Below are 23525 nucleotides of genomic sequence, written 5' to 3' on the forward strand. Positions count from 1 at the left end.
TAGAACTGGTAGAATCTTAGTAATCAGCCACTCCAACTCCTTAGAAAACTGAAGCACAGAAAATGAAAGTCCAGGGTTCTTTCTACTGACGGCATTATGGCTAAGACTGGCTAGCTGTTCACCCATCCACTTCTCCCTGGACACAAAGCTGGCCTACACTTCCCAGTCTCTCTGGTAACTGAGTGCAGCCCTGAGACTGAATTGTGACCAGTGAATAAGTGGAAGCTACGTGCACAATTTCCAGGCATGGTCCCCAGAAAAGTTCCAGGCTCTTTCCCTCCTGCTATGACCTTGGAAACCACCTGTTGAAGGTGGCATAGTCACAAGACGGAAGGAAATGGCTGGGTTACTGAATCACTGCCTGAAATGAGAACCACCCACCAATCTGGAATACCAGTTTTTAACTTCCCAGTTAAGCTACTGAGATTTGGGGAATTATCTGTTACAGAAACTTCAGTGTTATTTAATAAAACTATAACTAGGGTTATCCCTCTGCAAATAGTGAACACTACTCCTTTGGTTTTTTTGTGAAAAATAATCATAATAATTTTTTTATTGCAAATAATCAGTATATTATTTACTCCCAGCGAGAGCCTTCTTTTATTTGTCAGTCAGAGCCCCACTGGAAGTAGCAAAGGACTAGGACTGCAGATCTGGCAAGTCACTTAACTTCCCTGGGCCTCAGCTTTCTTAACTATTTGTTAATGGATTAGTGATTTACAAATCATGTTTTAATACACAGCTGAAAAACCATTTTTTCCAAATAAAAATTAAGCAGAACTTCAATATAAGAAACATAAAAATGCTCAGGTTGAAATGGAAATGGGGAAGGGGACAGGAATCCACCAGCTAAATGTCCCTTTCAGCTCTTCCTTCCTTGAAACTATGCTGAGGCACTTCTTGGAGACCTACGGCTCCTCAGACCATAGTTTGAGAACCACTGACCTAAACTAATGGCTTTCCAAGTTATATGGGGTGAGGTTTTTCCCACTCCACATGCTTTCCCATATATAATCTTATCAGAAGGCTCAATAAACAGATACAGATAAAGGTTACCTTTTATTAATATTAAATGTGTTATAAATTTAACTGTCTACGATTTATAAGCTCATTAAAAATAATTAGGTCTTTTAAAAACAATCTGAAGGGCTTCCCTTGTGGTGCAGTGGTTAAGAATACTCTTGCCAATGCAGGGGACACAGGTTTGAGCTCTGGTCCGGGAAGATCCCACATGCCACGGAGCAACTAAGCCCATGGGCCACAACTACTGAGCCTGCAAGCCACAACTACTGAAGCCTGCGCGCCTAGAGCCTGTGCTCTGCAATGAGAAGGCACCGCAATGAGAAGCTCCCGCAATGAGAAGCCCGCACACCACAACGAAGAGTAGCCCCCGCTCGCCGCAAGTTGAGAAAGCCTGCGCACAGCAACGAAGACCCAACACAGCCAAAAATAAATTAATTAAAAAAAAAACAATTTGAAATTGGAGGATAAGGATGATAGTGGTAGCTCTACTCAATATTGATGAATTTGTGGATTTAGCTTTGATTTTAAAGTACTGAAATAAATTTTTAAATTCACCCAGTGAAGTAGTTACAAATGCCACCAGTTTTTACACCGCTCATCTTACAACAGTATAATACCGTTTACTTAACGGAGAGGGCACAAAGGCAAGGTAAGCTGGCAGCACAACCTGAGGTACCAACGGTCTTTTACCTGTTTAATGTGACATTCATCTCAAGAGAGCACATTATACGTATTCTGGTAATAGTTCTTCAAAGTGACAAAATTTTAAAAATGCAATCAAATTTGTAGAACCTCTGAAAAGAAAACATTTTACAAACATTTTCTAGTCTGGTCCAGCTAGACCAAAAGCTCTTTTTCAGTTCTAAAAATTATATTATAGCATTGGATCATTGTCCTGGACTCAAATGAAGAGCAATGGGGAAGATGCTATCAGAGTCGAAACACTACCTGCTTTTCTGCTGATTAATTTACTCACTGAATACACATACTTTATTTTTCAAGGTAACAATATTTAGGGACCAGAACTATGGGTCACAGCCAGCACAAGTAACAAAAGAGTACATAATTTGCAGCCAATTTTTTTTCTCTGCCAGTAAACTCCAACCTTACTACCACCTGCAATTCATTTGCCGGGTACCAAATAGAGGCCTCATCTCACACCAGGCAGGGGCAGCTCAATTAACTCTGTTTTCATCACTCCAACACAATACACTAAGCTGTCTACAGAGACCAAGGGAATCCAGATTTGAATGTCAAAAAAAAAAAAAAGCTGACTGCCAATGTATTAAGTCAAATCTAGCAGCATTAAGAAGATCTACTCCCAGGATTTCCCAGGTGGTCCAGTGGTTAAGAATCCACCTTCCAATGCAGGGGACGCAGGTTCGATCCCTGGTTGGGGAACTAAGATCCCACATGCCACGCGGCAACTAAGCCCACGCACTCCAACTACTGAGCCCAAGCCCCGCGACTACAGAAGCCTGCGCGCCGCAACAAAAGATCCCATGTGCTGCAACTAAGACCTGACACAGCCAAATAAATATTTTTTAAAAAGAGAGAAGATCTACTCCCAAAGTGATTTATCTGACTCTTGGGTCTTGCAAACCCCCAAATTTAGACTTAATATCCCAGAACCTTAGGCTCTCCTATTTTGAAAAAGATAATCAGAACATGATATAGTTGTAACTAACAGAACCAACTTGAAAACTCCTGAATCAGGAATGGCTCCCTCTCTGGGAAAATAATGAAGAGCAGGTTCAAATAATCAAGACATGAATCTACCAAAAAAACACCCATATGCTGAAGAACAAGCAATTACCACCCTAATGTGTTTAACCTACTAATTAGCATTAGTACCAATCTGGAAAAAGCTGAAAATGTTGTCTTCACAGAGGAGAGCACCTATATGCAAAAACCCGTTTTCTCTTCTAGCTGAAGTGAGCCTCTCAACAAATCCTTCTCAATCCTTGCAGCACACCTGTGATAATAACAGAAGCTGCTAAAAGTGGACCCCAAGCCTTTGGATGCATTTTACTCAGTGACTCTGAAGTTAAGGGGCATCCAACACAATAACATCCAGCAAATATGAACTAAAAAGAAAGCCAATAAGATGGAAATACATGTGAGGAGGTTTTTGTTTCTGACTACCCCTCCTTGAAAAGGTACAAAAACCAATCCTGAAACCCGTAACAAGTGCAAAGCCTTGAGCAAATGTCACTAAACTTCTGATGCTCAGTTTTCTCATCTGTCAAATAAAGAATAATTACTACCAGTTCCAGTGGTAATGAGACTAGAGGAGGTCCCATGTGTCCTTTTGGAAATTTAAATTACTGTTATTTGGTTGGGAAATAATTTTGCCTTCAAAACTTCTTTCAAGGATAAGCTGACTAAAAACTGCCATGTCTTTTTTCTACAACACAACACCTGAAAATGAAACAGACTTTAAGAAGTAAAATACAGCCCCATGCCCCCAAAAGCAACAAAAGCCCATTCAGCAATTAAAACTACTTTTGATGAACAGCTGTTGTTGTTCACTGTAAAGTGTTCTAGAAACAAGGATGGTTGTGTGTCACCAGGCAGAGCAACCATGACACTAATGGTCATGATTTTAAAGCCTTTAACTTTGAGAAAGAAATCTGGGAGAAATTTGCTTCAAGAAGTATATGGACGCAAGGCTGCTAATCCCAAATGAGCTGTTTAAAGAACAGGGATCTGTTTACTCTTCAGGGGAAAATTAGCTTTTCAGGGAAGATTAGCTCCAGCTAGTATGCATCCTATCTTCTTTGTGTGTGGATAAGACATTAGAGGCAGACTGAGGAATACAGCTCTGAACAGGCAGGAAATAAAGCACCTGTTTGCACCAATGTCCTCCTAGTCATGTCATCCCACAGACACCAGCTCAGAAGAGGGGCTCTTCTAGGAGCTGAGAGTGTGGGGGACAAATGAGAAGGAGGGCGGGTCACAGAGGGTATAAGTCGGGGTTGGGGGAGTGGGTATTCATCTGAATACAGCTTCAGTCACTCTGAATAAATTCCTGCTGACAACAAACAGAAGATGGTAAAACAGAGTCTCAGGCACTGAGAGAGCTCATACGGCTGTGGGAAATTTAACTCAATATTTCACCTCAATACAACAGAATTCTCACTGTTCTACTTATGTGAAACTAACATGGATGTTTAAAGGGTAGCTCAAACTTAGTCCAAAAATAACTATTCGATTTTATATGCCAACCTACCCCTCTCCTCTAGTCTTTGGTCTCTCAAGTTAATGATGCCACCATTCCTTCAGTAGCTCAAGACAAAAATCTAGGAGTCATTTCTTATTATTCTTTCCTTAATTCCCTTTCTCACATCCATCCATTCCATTAAAAAGTCCTGGTTGGGCTTCCCTGGTGGCGCAGTGGTTGAGAGTCCACCTGCCGATGCAGGGGACACAGGTTCGTGGAAGATCCCACATGCCGCGGAGCGGCTGGGCCCGTGAGCCATGGCCGCTGAGCCTGCGCGTCCGGAGCCTGTGCTCCGCAACGGGAGAGGCCACAGTAGTGAGAGGCCCGCGTACCAAAAAAAAAAAAAAATTATAGCATAATTGGATATCTCCATCTAACTTTATTTTTTTTAATTTATTTTTGGTTGCATTGGGTCTTTGTTGTTGCACGTGGGCCTTCTCTAGTTGCCGCGAGTGGGGGCTACTCTTCGTTGTGGTGCGTGGGCTTCTTCTTGTGGTGGCTTCTCTTGTGGAGCACAGGCTCTAGGTGCACGGGCTCAGCAGTTGTGGCTCACGGGCTCTAGAGTGCAGGCTCAGTAGTTGTGGCACACGGGCTTAGTTGCTCCACAGCATGTGGGATCTTCCTGGACCAGGGCTCAAACCCATGTCCCCTGCGTTGGCAGGCAGGTTCTTAACCACTGTGCCACCAGGGAAGCTCCTCTCCATCTAACTTTTAATTTATTCTAGCTCAATTACATAGAGCAGAGGTTGGCAAACTTTGTCCTTAAAGGGCCATACAGTCTCTGTCACAACTTCTCAACTCTGCCATCATAGCATGAAAGCAGCCACAGACAGTATGAAAATAAATGGGTGTGGCTGCATTCCGATAAAACTTTATTTACAAAAACCGGCAGCAGCTAAATTTGGTCTGTGGGCCATAGTTTGTCAACACTTCACATTTTAGCCTGGTTTTTTCTTTTTATTGCAAAATATAACACATATAAAGACAAATACATAAAACACATATGTACTGTTTAACAAATAATTGTAAAATAAACACCCATGTAATTATCACCAAGGTCAAGAAGTAGAACATACCAGAAGCCTCCTCCCCTAGCACCATTCCATGATGACAAACATCCTCTTCCACTGCTCCTCCCTGCCCCACTCCTCCTCCCCACCTCACTCCTCAGGGAACCAGTATCCCGACTTTTGTGATGAAAAACACCTCAGTTTTCTTTATAGTTTTACTACATATGCACGCAGAATGATAGGTTCTTCAGCCTTAACAAAGATAAATGGTAGGGTGAGTACAGACTACTGAAACATTTTTGGTGGGCAATATGGTAATATCTATTAAAATCTTAAATGTACATATCTTTTGACCTAGACATCCCACTTCTAGGAACCCATCACAGACAAATGATAATATGAGTGCAAAGATATATGAACAAGGATGTTCACTGCAACAGTGTTTGTAACAGTAAAATACTGTAACCAGTGCACATGCTCTTCAATAGGAAATGGTTACACTAATTATGGTACATCCATATGTACAAGCAATACTATATTCAAACATTAAAAATATAAAAAAAAGTAAGATCTACTGAGTAAAAAAAAATGAACAAAACCATTCTATTTGAGAAAAAAAGCAAAAATAAATAGAAAAATTATGCATGTGAGTGTGTGTGTGTGTGTATGTAAAAATACAAAAGAATTAACACCAAACTGTCATTAGCACTTTCTTTGATGGAGAATCAAGAATTTTCACTGTTTACATCAAACATTTCTGTATTGCCTGAATTTCATTTTACCATGAACATGCATTCTTTTTGCTGTTGGAAAAAAACAATGTATACACATATTTTCTTAATTTAAAAACCTGTAAGTGGAAATTTAAGGCAGAGGCAAAATTGAAATTCCTGGATATCTACTAAGGGATATTCAATAAGGCTTAGCTTCTTAAGAAGCCACACCTCTCCTAGACAGAAAAACCAAGTTTCACAAAAAGAATACCCTACTGAGTGCCAGGCTTTCAGAGACATAGATTTCAAACTGCCTGGTTTCACCTGAGCTGCAAGTGAATCTTTGTTCCTTCATTTCAACTTCTCCATCACCAATCTTCAGACTATTCCTCCAGGTATTTCTTGGCCTAAGCCCTTCAAGTTTAAAAATGCAGGCTTTGGTTTCTCCTGGCCTTGGACCTAGGCCTAACTTCCTGTTGAATTCTTTTTATCTCCTTCCCTATCTCTGATTCTACAGTAACAACCTTCTTTTGGCTTCACGCAGCCTTTGGAACAGTCCTTCTTGCATATTGCCCCAAATATTGCTTCTCCTATTGGCACAATTAGATAGTAACCCAAAGCCATAGTGACTAGGCATATGACCACAATTCTGGATGTAAGGAACCAGGCAGAGGTTTGTTAGAGACACTTGTAGAGCTGCAGTGAAGGGGGAAGGAACTCATAGGGAAGGCCCTGGGAAAATAAAAAGTAAAAGAATATAGCACAGTACTAAAACAATAATAAGAAGGGGAAAAATGGTCTTTAAGGTGAATTCTCAAGAGGTTTACATCCAGGGCTGTACACTGAGCAACTATACATCCTCGATGAGGCTCTGTTCAAGAGCACTCACTATACAGCTTTCCAAAGAAAACCTCTGACTGCCTCCTTCTTTATACTTTGGACAATTTGGGGTTCTAAGAAAAGATGACAGACAGCTGGAGACAGTTTTGTCCAGATTATATGCACCCAGCAAAGGAGGGAAAGCCATAATGATACCCAAATAATGGCCAACCATCCCATGAGACAAGAGAACTATTTTTTTTTTTTTTGGCTGCACCGCACAGCTTGCAGGATCTCAGGTCCCTGACCAGGGATTGAACCTGGTCTGCAGCAGTGAAAGCCCAGAACCCTAACCACTAGGCCACCATGGAACTCCCCAAGAGAACTTTTTGGTAAAAGCGAAAATGTTCATTTCCCTCTCCACCAGCAAGATCAGAGGACTACAGGGCCAGTCACTCAGTAACTGACCAATCTACAGACCACCGGAGAGACACAGCACAACGCCAAAGTACTTGCAGGTTTTACATCAATACACAAAAAAAGCTCTGTCCATTCCATAGTCACTCTTCTCAATTCATGGAAGTTTGGGGTTTCATACAATTACAGAAGGAGTATCTATGAAGACAACACTAAATTTCTAGGCAACTGGGTCACCATTATCTACAACCTGCCTGTCACAGCGCTGACATGCATGGTTCCTTTGACCACTGGTTTTCACATAGCACACATGTGGCATAACAGTGAGACTGAAACAGTCTAGAGTGCTCTTCTATGGAGTGCATGGAGGGGTAGTGTAATCTTCAGAAAAACAGAGTTCTAATTTCTTTATTAGGTACCCTAGCCAAGAAAAAAAATAACAACCAACAATCTTTTATTGAATGCCCACTCTACTAGTTGCCTGTTTATAACGATAAACAATACAGATGTGATCTCTATACTCAGAGAGTGTACAATCTAACAGGATCCATCAAAGAACCCTGTTCCCCTGACTCTTCTATGGCTGATTCCTCAACCTGCAGGTCTCATCTCAAATGTTACCTCCTCAGAGAAGCCTTCCCTACCTATCCTTTCTAAAGTCACGCTCTTCTTTCTGGTCATTTGCCACCACATCACCCTTTATAGTACCTATTACAATCTATAATTATCTTGTGGATTTGTTTAGTTATTTAAATCTTTCTTCCTACTAGCTTCACACAACAGAAGTCTTGTGTTTCCCACTATATCCCCTGTGCCTTGCTCAATTAAGTATTTGCCAAATGTTGAATTAAAGATCTAGGGACTTCCCTGGCAGTCCAGTGGTTAAGACTCTGCACTTCCAATGCAGGGGGCGTGGGTTCAATCCCTGGTCAGGGAACTAGAATCCCACAGGCTACACAGTGTGGCCGGGAAAAAAAAAAAAAATCTAAAAAAAAATAATAATAAAGGTTTCATTAGTCTACACAGAAGATCTGAATGCCAGTTGGTCATGAGAGGAAAAGTAGGAGGGAGGTGAATCTGGGACTTTTTCAAATAATAAAATTAAAGGTTCTAAATCTCTCCCCATTGGATTGGTCATGGTAGACCTTAGCTGTATGGTCACAGGCATAAGCATCTTTGGTGAGTAAATATGTTATTGAGTGTATGCAACCCACAAAGAAAGTGGCACCAGGGACTTCCCTGGTGGCACAGTGGTTAAGAATCCGCCTGCCAATGCAGGGGACACAGGGTCGATCCCTGGTCTGGGAAGATCCCACATGCCGTGGAGCAACTAAGCCCGTGCGCCACAACTACTGAGCCTGCGCTCTAGGTCCTGCGAGCCACAACTACTGAGCCTGCACGTCACAACTACTGAGCCCATGTGCTGCAACTACTGAAGCCGCGTGCTGCGCAACAAGAGAAGCCACCGCAATGAGAAGCCCTTGCACCGCAACGAAGAGTAGCCCCTGCTTGCCACAACTAGAGAAAGCCCACACGCAGCAATGAAGACCCAACACAGCCACACACACACACAAAAAAAACAGAAAGTGGCACCACTGTGAACACCCCCAACACAGACAGTACTAAGATCCAAGAGTTGAACCTGTTGGCAAAAAAACACCCCAAAATGGTTGTTATGGGTTGAAATTCGTATGTTGAACTCCAAACCTCAATACCTCAGAATGTGACCTTACTTGTAGATAGAGCCTTTTCAGAGGTAATCATATTAAAAAGAGGTCATTACAAGGGCTTAATTTCCAAAATATACAAACAACTCAACAACAAAAAAACCCAACTGAAAAATTGGCAGAGGACCTAAATAGACACTTCTCCAAAGAAGACATACAGATGGCCAATAGGCACATGAAAAGATGCTCAACATTCCTAATTATTATAGAAATGCACATCAAAACTACAGTGAGGTACCACCTCACACCAGTCAGAATGGTTATCATTAAAAAGTCTACAAATAACGACAAAAAAAGTCTACAAATAACAAGTGCTGGAGAGGGTATGGAGAAAAGGGAAACCCTCCTACATTGTTGGTGGGAATGTAATTTGGTGCAGCCACTGTGGAAAACAGTATAGAGATTCTTCAGAAAACCAAAAACAGAGTTACCATATGATCCAACAATCCCACTCCTGGGCCTATATCCAGACAAAACTATAATTCAAAAAGATACATGCACCCCTCTGTTCATAGCAGCACTGTTCACAATAGTCAAGACATTGTAACAACCTAAATGTTCATTGACAGATGAATGGATAAAGAAGATGTGGTACATATATACAAGGAAATACTACTTGGCCATAAAAAAGAACAAAACAATGCCATTTGCAGCAACATGGATGCAACTAGAGATTATCATACTAAGTGAAGTAAGTCAGAAAGACAAACACCATATGATATCACTTACACATGGAATCTAAAATATGACACAAATGAACCTATCTATGAAAAAGAAACAGAATCACAGACATAGAGAACAGACTGGCGGCTGCCAAGAGGGACGGGGTTGGGGAAGGGATGGAGTGGGAGGTTGGGGTTAGCAAATGTTAAGCTTTTATACATAGAATGGATAAACAACAAGGTCCTACTGTATAGCACAGGGAACTATATACAATATCTTATGATAAACCATAATGGAAAAGAATATAAAAAAAGAATGTATATATATGTATAACCGAATCACTTTGCTGTACAGTAGAAATTAACACAAAATTGTAAATCAACTATACTTCAATTTAAAAAAATAGATGTAGGACTTCCCTGGTAGCGCAGTGGTTGAGAGTTCACCTGCCGATGCAGGGAACACGGGTTCGTGCCCCGGTCCGGGAAGATCCCACATGCCACGGAGCGGCTGGGCCCGTGAGCCATGGCTGCTGAGCCTGAGCGTCCGGAGCCTTGCTCCACAATGGGAGAGGCCACAACAGTGAGAGGCCTGCGTACCGCAAAAAAAAAAAAAAAAAAAAAAAACAGATGTGGTGTATATACACGATGGAATACTACTCAGCCATAAAAAAGAATGAAATAACGCCATTTGTAGCAATGTGGATGAACCTAGAGATTATCATACTAAGTGAAGTCAGAAAGAGAAAGACCATATTATATAACTTATATGTGAAATCTAAAATATGAGACAAATGAAATTATTTATGAAACAGAAACAGACTCACAGACATGGAAACAAACTAACGGTTACCAAAGAGGAAGGGGGGGTGGGGGAGGGATAAATTAGGAGTTTAGGATTAGCAGATGCAGAATACTGTATATAAAATAGATAAACAACAAGGTCCTACTGCATAGCATAGTGAACTATACTTAATATCCTATAATAAACCATAATGAAAGAGAATATGAAAAATAATATGCATATATAACTGAATCACTTTGCTATACAACAGAAACTAACACAACATTGTAAATCAACTATACAACTATGTAATTAAAAATTTAAAAACAAACAGGTCATTAGGCTGGGCCCTAATCCAGTATGACTGGTGTTCTTATAAGGAGAAGAAATCTGGAAACAGAGACAGATATACAAGGAGGGAGGAGACACAGGGGGAAGACGGCCATCTATTACAAGGCAAGGAGAGCAACCTGGAGTGGATCCTTCCCTCATAGCCCTCAAAAGGAAACAATATTTACAACACCTTGATTTTGAACCTCCAGCCCCCAGAACTGTGAGATAATAATTTCCTGTTGTTTAAGCCATTCAGTCTGTGGTACTTTGCTACAACAGCCCTAGCAAAATAATAGTTTTATATAACCCTCTAAATTTTTTATTTTAAGTTACCTTGGCTCTTCAGTCAAGACTAAATGTTACGATTTTTTTTTCATTAAAAAATCCACACAGCATTAGAAATTCATGGGGATATAGACAGTGCTAAGACAATAAATCACACAGAAAACACAGCTGGACTCCTATGTCATATCATAGTAAAAACTAAATTCTAGACAGATTAAAGATCTAAATGTAAAAAACAAGTCTTAAATTTTTATAATTAATATAATTATAATTAATACAGGAAAATATCGTCATGACCTGGAGGACAGGCTTAAGCAAAACACAAAAGTCAAATCATAAAGGAAATGATTAATAAATTTGACTTCACTAAAAGAACACACCTCTGTTTGGTAAAAGAGTCCATAAGCAAAATGAAAATATAATACCATCAAGAATGTGTAAAAAAAAACCTCTTACACACCAATAATAGGTGAAGGATATAAACAGAACTTTCTATAATGCCTAAACTGTGTTACAAACTGTAGCTTAAATTAGTGAATAACCACTTCAGGACTCTAATACCAATCAGAACTCTGGTATCTTAGCTGCTGCTGTTGTGGAGAAAATCATCTGCAGGCTCTGGAAGTTTCTGCTAAAAACGCTGTTATATTTATGTATCAGAAGGATTCTCAAAAAACCTCCATGTTAAGCATTTATATCTCCTTCTTCTTAGGCAACAAGCATGGCGCATATCTCGCCTTTCCTCTTGAAAGTAAGGCCCACTGTATTCTTTCTACTTTTGATATAGTTCGGAGGATAAGTGTTTAACATGTCCTACACCCCCACTGTCAACGCTATCATAGTATGACTTTCTAACTTAAAAAGTGAATTATACTCTCTCCAGATATGTCAACCTGAGGTTCACAAAAATGAGTCTCACGGAAATTTAGGAGCTAGAAGAGAATTTAGAGGGCATTTTGTCCAAATGAGCAAATGAACTGGGATAAGGGTACCCCCAGGATATATGCAGCAGTGTTGGTTCTAGGTGCTATAGAATAAACCTGACTCAACTCCTAGGAGGGTCAATTTTACACAAATATTTTTGAGTAGAGATTTGACTACTAAACAAAATATTTTTACATGCCAATATGTGCTGGGGACACTTCAGATTCTTCCACTCTCTCAAATTAGAGAATAAACATTGGACAAGATGCAGAAATCTCATCTACATGAGGAGGACATGATAATTATGATGGCTACCATTTATTGAGCACTCACTGTATGCTAGACATTGTGGTTAGAGCTTTACAAACATTAACTCATTTAGTCCTCATAACAGCATCAGATAATAGTAATAGTGTAATTGTTTCCATTATACAGAGGAGGAAACTACGATTTTAAAAAGTGGAAAAACTTTCCCATACTCACTCAGCTAGTAAATAGCGGAGATGGTGTCTGGTCCCAGGGCTGTCTGGGCTCCAAAGTCTGTGACCTTAATTGCTGCCTCAGAAATTTGAAATTGAGGCACAGGAACCTTCATCAGTCTTGAACCGGAGGAGCCTTAATTAAGTCACATATCTTTCTGTCCCTCAAGTTTTCTCAGCTATAAAATTACAACAGTACCCATCCCTTCCTTCATCATAATGAGGATCCAGAAGCTTATGGGATACATATGCTCACAGCATCCTAATTTAGAGCTGAAAAGAACGTTGATCACACAAACACTTGAACATGAATGTGTATGGCAGTCTTATTCATAAAAGCCAAAAAGTGGAAACAACCCAAATGTCCATCAATTAATGAATCAATAAACAAAATGTGTTATATCCATACAATGGAATATTCTTCAACCATAAAAATGAAGTACTGATATATGCTACAATGTGGATGAACCCTGAAAACATTATGCTAAGGGAAAGAAGTCAGTCACAAAAAGTCACATATGTATGATTCTATTTACATGAAATGTCCAGAACAGACAAATCCATAGAGACAAAAAGTAGATTAGTGGTTGCCGGGGGTCAGGGTGTCAGATAGGGTGTTAGGTGGAATGAGGACTGACTGCTAATGGGTACAGGCTTCCTTTTTTGGGGGGTGTGAAATGTTCTATTGTATACTTAGATAGTGGTGATGTACACTTTTAAAAAGTAAATGTTACGGTATATGAATTCTATCTCAATAAAGCAGTTATTTAAAAACAAAAACAAAAAAAACATGGCAGCAAAGAAATACGTTTAAAAATACTTTGGACAAATAAATCAACTATACTTCAATAAAAAATACTTTGGACAAAAGCATCACAGAAATATACTACATTTTAGATATTATACATTTCATGCTTATAAAAACACATTATATACATTGTTAGAAAAGCATGGCCTTCTACTACTTTTGCTGGTTGTTAACTTGTCCTAGGAGAATCTTAATTCACTTCAAAGTACCCAGTTCCTCTAGTTCCTGAATACCCAGTTAATAAAATGATAATAAAATGCAATCTAAACTGGCTGCTGATGGAAACCCAAGGGGCTTGGCCTGCTTAAAAAGAGAAAGGGAAAAAAAGCCGCAAAACTCACCAAGGGCCTACATTCAAGGCCAGAGAGGATAACAAGAATCTAGATCTAGTGGAAATGTTATCCTCCTATATTCCTTTGGGAACAGCTTATCAGTATTTTCTACAGAGAAATTAGGCAGAGGAACCTCAACTATAAAGATACTCCCTTAGTAAAATAACCATCAGCATGGAAACATATTAACTTCATATTCTGCTTAACATAAACACATTACCTCATTTTCATTTCAACAGTACTTGCATGAGGTACAAATTTTTACCTCCATTCTATTTATTTATTTTTAAATTTTATTTATTTTATTTATTTATTTTTGGCTGCATTGGGTCTTTGTTGCTGTGCAGGCTCTAGAGCACAGGCTCGATAGCTGTGGCACATGGGCTTAGTTGCTCCACGGCATGTGGGATCTTCCTGGACCAGCGCTCAAACCTGTGTCCCCTGCATTGGCAGGCGGATTCTTAACCACTGCGCCACCAGGGAAGTCCCCAACCTCCTTTTTTTTTTTTTTTTTGTGGTACGCGGGCCTCTCACTGTTGTGGCCTCTCCTGTTGCGGAGCACAGGCTCCGGACGCGCAGGCTCAGCGGCCATGGCTCATGGGCCCAGCCGCTCTGCGGCACGTGGGACCCTCCCGGAACGGGGCATGAACCCGTGTCCCCTGCATTGGCAGGCGGATCCTCAACCACTGCGCCACCAGGGAAGCCCCCCAACCTCCATTTTAAGGATAAAGAAAGGGGGCTTCCCTGGTGGGGAAGGGGGCTCACCCTGCCTCCACAAGAGAAGCCAGCGCAATAAGAAGCCCTTGCACTGCAACGAAGAGTAGCCCCCACTCACCGCAACTAGAGGAAGCCTGTGCGCAGCAATGAAGACCCAACGCAGCCAAAAATAAATTTAAAAAAATAATTTAAAAAAATAAGTATAAGGAAAGGGGGACTTCCCTGGTGGTCCAGTGGCTAAGACTCCACGCTCCCAGTGCAGGGGGCCCAGGTTTGATCCCTGCTCAGGGAACTAGATCCCACGTGCTGCAACTAAGAATTCGCATGCCACAACTAAGAATTCGCATGCCACAACTAAAGATCCCATGTGCCACAACTAAAGATCCCACATGCTGCAACTAAGACCTGGTGCAGCCAAATAATTTTTTTTTAATACAAAATAAAAATAAGGAAAGGGAAGCACAAACAAGGTCACCCAGTTAATGAGAAGCAGAGTCAAGATTCAACATTCCAAGCTCAGTGCTCTTCGCTATGTCATATTCATATTTGCTTTCTCTGGCCACCTATCTTTCACCAGATCAGAAAGCAGAGTTGAGTCAGCTTCTGCTCACGTTATTTTGTAACATGAACTTAGCTCCCAAGAAATAATTTCCTCTTAAATTGTTCTGGTTTGTTGTATTCCTTTTGTAAGTCACCATTAAGAAACACTAGTTCAGAATAATTATGAATTTTTTTTGAACAAATAAATCAATCTGGCCAGGCCTATCTGGTTAATCTTTCATGAATAATGAATAAAGCCTCAAAAACATATAAAATCTTGGAGTTCCCTGGTGGCGCAGTGGTTAAGAATCTGCCTCCCAATGCAGGGGACATGGGTTCGAGCCCTGGTCTGGGAAGATCCCACATGCCGCGGAGCAACTAAGCCCGTGAGCCACAACTACTGAGGCTGCACTCTAGAACCTGCGAGCCACACTACTGAAGCCCGTGCTCCACAAGAGAAGCCACCGCAATGAGAAGCCTGCGCACCACAACCAAGAGTAGCCCCCACTCGCCAAGTAGCCCCCGCTTGCTGCAACTAGAGAAAAGTCCGCACGCAGCAATGAAGACCCAACGCAGCCAAAAATAAATAAATTTATTTTAAAACCCCCCAAAAAACCTATAAAATCTTACAAGGATACAGATTCCCTTCCCGGTTGCTAAAAAAGGTTTTAGAACTGAGTCAGAAAGGCTACTGAGCTGGCCCTATAATGTCTTCTTGAAGAACTTGTCCAGCTCTTCCCTTCCAGCCAGTCAAATGGTGATTTGATTCCCTAGATGAGAAACCTGCAGGCAAGATCTTTAGCTCCACCTACCACCTGAATTCTCACCTTCACGTTCTGATAGCTCCTGCAACTAGCTATTTTCCAAGTTATTAGGCATCTCTCTCCTTCTGTCTCTCCCCTGTCCCCCCAATCTCCCTCAAGATACCCTGTTCCACTCACTCCTTCCATACCTCTCCTTCTTCCTCTCCGTTTCTCTAGTGGTAGCATTTACTTTACACTTCCCTGTGAGGCATGAAGGTTTTGACCAGTCTCAGGGTTCGCATGGGAAGCAACTATGACAAAAACTAGTAAAATAACTTCACATGCTGCCCTAGCTAAGCCTTTCCCAGAGACTTAAGCATCAAACACTAACCATGCAGACAAGGGCAGTGCTCTCCTGTGAACGTTTGTGCTTAGGGATTTTATCAGAGTAGTTCTTTTTCCTCTGGTAACTGAACTCGTTTTATTTTCAACTTGTAAGAAGGTTTGAGGTATGATAGTAAATCCAGCTCTTGATTTTCAAAAGTAGGTGGCTTTAGAGACCAGGGCATAAACAACATTCCTGCATTTGTTAAAAAGTATGTTCTGTATTTAAATTAGATTTCCACCTACTCAGCCCTCAAACTCCTTCTTTGCAATGATTCTACAACCTTGACTTCGGTTAATTAATACATCCATGACACCACCCTATAAAGGTACAAATAAAGAACCTTTACTTAATGTGGAAATAAAGAGAACAAATTTTATATACAGATACACATACCTCCCTTCATATTTAAAGAATAAGAAGGAGTGTACATTCGCAAATGTAGTACCAATGAAAATCATTTGCTCTAGAAAATTTCCCTAAGCTTTTCAATTTAAAGGTGGCACCATTTAACATTTGAACTAAATGCATTAACATAATTTTACCAGTGACAGACTTTCGCTAGGTAAAAGAATCACAGACTTGTAGAGATACAAGGAACATCGAATCACTAAGCAAACTCTTACATTTTAAAAATGAGAAAACTCCCAAGTTAAGTGACTGCCAAAGTCCCACAGCTGACTAATGACAGGCAAGGGTCTTTGCTCCTGACACCTAGTTCACCACAGCTGAAATTCTTATAGGTGAAAAATACTTCATTTGTTGATATCAATACCAAAGGCAACAAAAATCAGAACTACTCTTACCTTATATATGGTTGACATTACACAGAAACTCTGTTTCAACTTTTAGTATTTTATACCATAAATTCTTAACTTGTGACTCACCCTGCTGAGTTGATCCAATAACCTTTGGTTCTGTTCTGATAATTCCTGGACAGCCCGTGTTTTTTCTCGATCTGCTTCCCGTAGATGAACCTGCTGCCTCTCCAACTCATCCTGAAGCTGTTTCACATCACTCTCCAGCTCGGACACACGCCCTTCCCACTCCCCTTCTCGGTTCTCAAATCGTCTTCTTAGTTCGTGTTTCTCTTGCTCTAAGTGCTGGGTGAAAAATGAAGAGGATTTTAAAACCATTAAAATTTCCAGGGACTTCCCTGGTGGTCCAGTGGCTAAGACTCCGCGTTCCCAATGCAGGGGGCCCAGGTTCAGTCCCTAGTCAGGCAACAACACCCCACATGCCGCAACTAAGATCCCACATACGGCACCAAAGACCTGGTGCAGCCAAATAAATAAATAAATATTAAAAAAAAAATCCAGATCCTTTCATTTTTCTCTTTTCACACTCTTCTAACTTTTCTTTTTCCTAGTCAGTCAGCACAACAAAACACTCTGCCACATAGGAGAAGTTGCCCATTACACAGCTGCAAAAATATTCCCTTCTTCCAGAGCAGGGAAGGCTGATTTCACAAACAGAATGCCATTCCTACTGATAATACTTAATGTTTACTCTTATCCTTAGGAATGGGGGTTCTAGACTTAGGAACTCACTTGAAATTTAGTAAATCATCCGTTAATTGGTGAAATATACATTTAAACAACTTAAAATGAGTCCTTAAGAAAATTTCTTTTGCTGTCATCTATTATGCCTGGCATAATAGCAGGCACTTAGAATCACAGAATTTTCAGAGCTAGAAAGAACTCCAGAGATGCTTCAGATTAACCACCTTTTCTTACAAATGAAGCAGCAGAAGATAAGAGATTCAATAACAAGCTCAAGGGAGAGCTGGGATTTGTGTCTTAGTCACTTGACTTTGTTTAATGCTCTAAATCACAACTCAATATTTCCTGCTATATATAGCATTGTATTTCAAAATCATTAAGGCAAGTTCAGATTCAGGCCCACTTTATTAAATCATGACTTATTAGCCTTGCATATTTATTTCTGATCTTTTCATTCATTCTTGAGTGCCTGTTATAGGCTAGCCACTGACATAATGGTCCTTACCTTTATGGAGTTTCCATTCTAGTGGGAGAGGTTGATAAAAGTATTAAATTGTACAGCGTGACAAATGGTATGCAGGAAAAGTACAGATGGTTTGAAGTAGCAGCTCGACAGAAAAGAACTCTTTTGGATTGAAGGACATAAGAACATCTTTTTATTTCTGTGAGATAAATACAAATTTGTCTTTTCAGAGGAAAGTATGTTCTCCTACTTAAAAAGCCTAGTATGTACAAAAAAGCCAAGCTATACCTCAGGGAATATATGAAATGTAAAGCAATGGTCCTCAACTTTTGTTGCTGTCAGAAAATCTCTGGTATAATTGTTCAAAATATATCCACCTAAATACTAATTCCAAAGATGTGATTCAGTTAAGAATGAGATGAGGCCTAGGCAGGCATCTATCTATCTATCTAACTATCTAGGTTCTACTGGAAATTCTGATGCACTGAAGGTTGATATCAAGCACTGAGATTGTCTCAAAAAGCTAAGATGAGCATTTGAATCGTCATCTTCAGAGTACTCAAACATCTTTTCACCTTGGGAACCTACACTCTTATTCTACCCAAGTTCTCAACTTTCGAATGTTTTTTGGAATGCCTCTTTTGGAAAGCTTTAAGGGCCAGTGCACAGTTATACAAGAATATCAGTCCCATTACTTCATATCTGAGATGTGCCTAAAAAGAGATTATCTCATTTCATCTTGCCATTTTATTCCCCTAATTTTCTCTGAGTGACTTGTAAATGTTTCGGAAAGTCTAATTTACCCCCAAAAGATGCAAATTTACCATGACAGAGCAGTCAGAAAAATTAAAATTCTGAGAACATCAGCAAAGGCAGTTTTCACTGAAATAAGTGTATATAGCCTCCAAAGTTGACCACTTCAAGGGAATAATTAATTTTGATATAGCCACTCTGGTATATTTGTTGAAAAAGCCACATTATAGTTATACTTTATACAGCCTCAGTTTTGAGCACAGGGGAAAAGGAATGACAAGAGAGGGACTTGTACTCCTCAGCATGAAAATTTTCTGCTCTATGCTTCCCTCACTTTGCTAAACTTCCAAAAATGAGAATGTTTTAGTCACTATACAAATTTCAGAAAGATGAAATGCAGAAGTAAATGGTAATTACCAGCCTAAAACTGTCATACTTGGTTTTATTGAGTTTTTCCAAAATGGAAAAGATTGAGCAGAAGGAAACAGCAAGAACTCAGTAATCACAGTGGTACTGAGAGGCCAGATAAATTAGGTTTGTGTTCTAAAAGAACAGAGAGACTTAAAAATATTCAGCAAACAGCTGTTAGTGAACAGCCCAAGCAAGCAACTAAAACAATCTAATCCACTTGCAGGGGGTGGGGCAGGGTTGAGGACAGGTGGTGCTGATCAGTCTATTTTGTCCTTACATTTCTTTGCACAAGTGACAAACTTCCTAATTCAGGTTTCCCAATACTTTAATTAAAAAAATCAAGACTTTCCTATTAATGAACATAGAGAATTTAGCCTTTTGTCTACTCTGAGAAAAGAAAGGTTTCTCCTAGAATTATACTTTCAATTAAGGCTAAATTAACCAGTAAACTCTAGGCAGAGTATCAGCAAGTGTGGAGGTCAGGCTCTGCCCATGCTATTCCCTGCTTCTTGGGGTTATATGGTATTTTAAAACGTAATATCTACAGCTGAAACTAATATAATGATGTATGTCAATTATACCTCAATAAAAAAAGAAAAAAGTTAATGTCAAAACTATCAAGGTCATCAAAAACAAGGAAAGTCTAAAAGTGTTACAGGAAAGAGGAGACTAAGAAGATACATAAACTAAATGCAAGGTGGTATCCTGGAACAGAAAAAGACATTTGGCAAAGGCTAAAGAAATCTGAATAAACTAAGGATATTAGCTAACAATAATGTATTAGTATTGGTTCATTAATTATGGCAAGTATACCATGCTAATGTAAGATGTTAATAATAGAGGAACCGGGGGCAGGGCATATGGAAACTCTCTGCTGTACCATCTTTCCAATATTTCTGTAAATCTAAAACCATTCTAAAAAAGTTTATTTAAAACGCTGAAAAAACAAAAGTTAGTATCATTAGCCCACCTAAAATTGGTTGTTACAGAAATGGATTTCTGCAAAGAACCAAAAAAGCAGTGCTATTCTCCCAGGTCCAGGATATGGTTCTTAAAAAATACAAAGAAAAATACTATTTTTTAAGTGGACCAAGCACTGAATGCAAATAAGGACCCCTGCGTTTGCTTATCTAAATGTACTACCCAATTATGAATCATTTTCCCCTTACTTGTTTTGCTTCTTAAAAAAGAAAACAGTGCTAGAATCATTAGAATTGGCCTAGGGAAGGGGGAAGAAAATGTAATTGAGGAAAGAGATTACCTCTGCAGTAAGAGATAATTCACTCTCAGCTAGAATGGGAAAAAAGGGAATCCTGGACTTTAAAAACATATATATATATATATATATATATTTTTTTTTTTTTTTTTTGCCGTATGCGGGCCTCTCACTGTTGTGGCCTCTCCTGTTGCGGAGCACAGGCTCCGGATGCACAGGCTCAGCGGCCATGGCTCACAGGCCCAGCCGCTCCACGGCATCTGGGATCTTCCTGGACCAGGGCACGAACACGTGTCCCCTGCATCTGCAGGCGGACTCTCAACCACTGCGCCACCAGGGAAGCCCTAAAAACATATTTTTAAAAAACTAAACAACGATTTAATCTCTGAAGAAAAAAGTGTATAAACCCAAGTTACTTAGTTCATATTCTGGGGGAAAAAAAAGAAACTACTAAGGACCTGGCTGGATATGTTTTAAAAGCAAAAGGGCTAACTGTAGATGCAGAAGAAATAAAATATCTAAAGGCATTAAAAAGAAAAATTAAGCATATGAGGGGCTTCCCTGGTGGCGCAGTGGTTAAGAATCCACCTGCCAATGCAGGCAACATGGGTTCGATCCCTGGTCCAGGAGGATCCCACATGCCACGGAGCAACGAAGCCCGTGCGCCACAACTACTGAGCCTGTGCTCTAGAGCCCGCGAGCCACAACTAGCTCGTGCTCTGCAACAAGAGAAGCCACTGCAATGAGAAGCCTGCGCACCACAATGAAGAGTAGCCCCCACTCAGTGCAACTAGAGAAAGCATGAGCGCGGCAACGAAATAAAGGATGCAGCCAAAAATAAACAAATAAATAAATTTATATTAAAAAATTAAGCATGTGAAAATCTAATTCAGGGAATGAATAAAATACAGGATAGTCAATTTAAGGGTGGAAAAAAAATGACCAAAACCTTACAATCTCTCAAATTAAATTGAATCTTCATTCATCTTTAAGAGATGCCTAACTAAAAAACTTCTATGTTAACCTTTAAAGACTTTAAAGAGTGTGCCTTTAATGAGAGAGCAGTGTAAGATCAAGTACTTTACGTTTTAAATGACAAAACACAATCTTGGGTTTGGCGCACAGAACTGGAGAGGTATTCAATAATAGCTAATGAATAAGTAGAAAAGATCTTGAAAATGACTTGGTTCTGAAATTAGAAAGGTGCCAATTTTGAAGTAGTAAGTAAGCAGATGGGACAAAAACAAAACCAGTCTCATTATTTAATAGTCAAACCAACATTCTCTCAGAGTCCTCTCGTGTTTATCTTTCAAACTAACCCGTGAGAAAATGTGTTCGACTCCACTGTCTGATAGTTTGTAGAAAATTACAAATGTTTTTTAAAGTAATGGCTGGTTCTCTACTCCTAAATGTTGAATTTAATTGAAAATCTAGCAGAGTGGTTGTATTAAACTTTAGAAAGAATTTGTTCAAGCAGACATTCTAAAATCTAAGCTGCTTAAAAAATATACTTACAGGTGTAATTTGCAAGGGAAAACTCACTTGCAGGTATCAAATGAAATAGTCCCGTTATAATGAGATTTGTCACTCTCATGTTAATACTAAAAGAATTAACAAGAAACTAATGACAATACCTTGATAATTTTAAGTGTACTTTTTAAAAAAAAACAAAAACTTTTAATGATAATTTTCAGATATACCAAGAAGAAACTGTACAACTGAACCCCTTCATCACTCATTAATATTGATTAGTGATCAATATTTCACTTTTTAAAAGTTATTTTTCAAATTGTGGTAAGGCATACATAACATAGAATTTACCATATTAACCATTTTTAAGTGTACTGTTGGTTTAGTAGTGCTAAGTACATTCATACTGTTGTGCAACCAACTTCCAGAAATTAAAAATAAACTTTTAACACTAGAGTTCATATGCTGACCTGAGAGGAGTGAAGATTTTTTAAAAGTTTAATAAGAGTTTTAAACTATTTTATTACTGTCTATCAAGTCAACAGCAAAAAGTCAAATGTAATTTATACTTTTACAATAGAACCTTTCTTGTTACAGAATTTGAATATCTTTTTCCTTTGTTGAAGACACGTATAAAGGTTCCAAATGGAAACCAGGATGTGTATAACTGCACACTCAGGATTACCCTGAAATCTATCACTAATCAAACTGACTGATATGATGTTCCTTTCAAGTTAGCTGTCTCTTTAATCAAGTCCTTCACTGAAGGAATTTCAAATCACAAGCATAAATCTCTGCAGTAGTACTTGTATATAGAGCCTGTAATCAAATCTCTTAAAAAAAAAGGACACCCTTTTATTCCTAGACCTCTACTTCAAGTGAAAATTACACAATTCAATTCACTGGGCTGCTTTTTGGCAGTCTACCTATAGGTTTCACAAACCACTTTTCAGAGAGGTATCTCAGGAGTTCATCGACTGGCAGACCTAGTTAAGAGGCCAACTGAACTACAGGGTTACAGTGGTTTCCTTTTTTTCTTCCCTGATTTACTTTTGATATGTCGTTGGAATACAGACACACTTCTTATTATAGAAAAGTTTCTGAATCTACATTCTGACTGTCTGACCCGCAGCAGTGATATGGACCTCATTCACGGCTGTACTTTTCCCTTCTAACTAAGAATAAAAAGAACTGGTTGCAACCAAACTGGGTAACAACAGTAAATGCACAGGCAGAAAAGGATAAGCTCATCCCCACTGCCATGATGCACCTCCCCTACCCCCACTTTAAAAAAAAAAATCTAATTTTTATAAATGGTGGCAACCTGTACCACTTTCAAGGCCCTTTTCTAGTTAAGGTCAAGAAAACAAACAGGCATAGCTGCAAAAGACTTTGGTCCAGAGAAGTGGCAGAAATCTTACAGACACTTTAAGGGGTATTTATAACAATGGTTAAAGTTGTATGGTTCTCACAGGTTGCATTTGGCGAACCAACTGCATGTGTGAGACCCAGAACAGAAACAGAAAAGTACTGTTTAAATACATATAAATACTGAGGTCCAAATCAAATCCACAACCAGTGGTCACATGCGGAGCGCAGGCTCACCTGATTTCTGCAATGGAACCATACTTCCTAATCCTTAACTATTTGAAGGCTATATAAAGCTCCTTTAGGGGCACTTGTTTCCCACAACTCTGAGCTGCCGGGAAGTTAAGACAAGGGCATCTGGAGGCCTTAACTCCAAAGCTGAAACGCTTTAGGCTAACACCCTGATTAGCGATTAACT

At 39.6% G+C, this 23525-nt stretch overlaps 1 protein-coding gene across 6 annotated transcripts in view; it reads right to left on the reverse strand.

Annotated features, from left to right (window-relative positions):
- Positions 1–23525, reverse strand: part of LOC137203796 (BICD family-like cargo adapter 1) — a 95463-nt gene that overhangs the window by 70469 nt on the left and 1469 nt on the right. For all 6 annotated transcript variants that reach the window (XR_010933296.1, XM_067700609.1, XM_067700606.1 and 3 more), the window contains exon 2: positions 16812–17027. Coding sequence is in view for 5 of the 6 variants with exons in the window: in XM_067700609.1 (XP_067556710.1) it covers positions 16812–17027 (216 nt within the window). In the remaining variant the exon portion in view is untranslated. The remainder of the gene's footprint in view (positions 1–16811; positions 17028–23525) is intronic.

Source organism: Pseudorca crassidens, chromosome 12 (genome assembly GCF_039906515.1).
Source record: "Pseudorca crassidens isolate mPseCra1 chromosome 12, mPseCra1.hap1, whole genome shotgun sequence".
NCBI lineage: Eukaryota > Metazoa > Chordata > Mammalia > Artiodactyla > Delphinidae > Pseudorca > Pseudorca crassidens.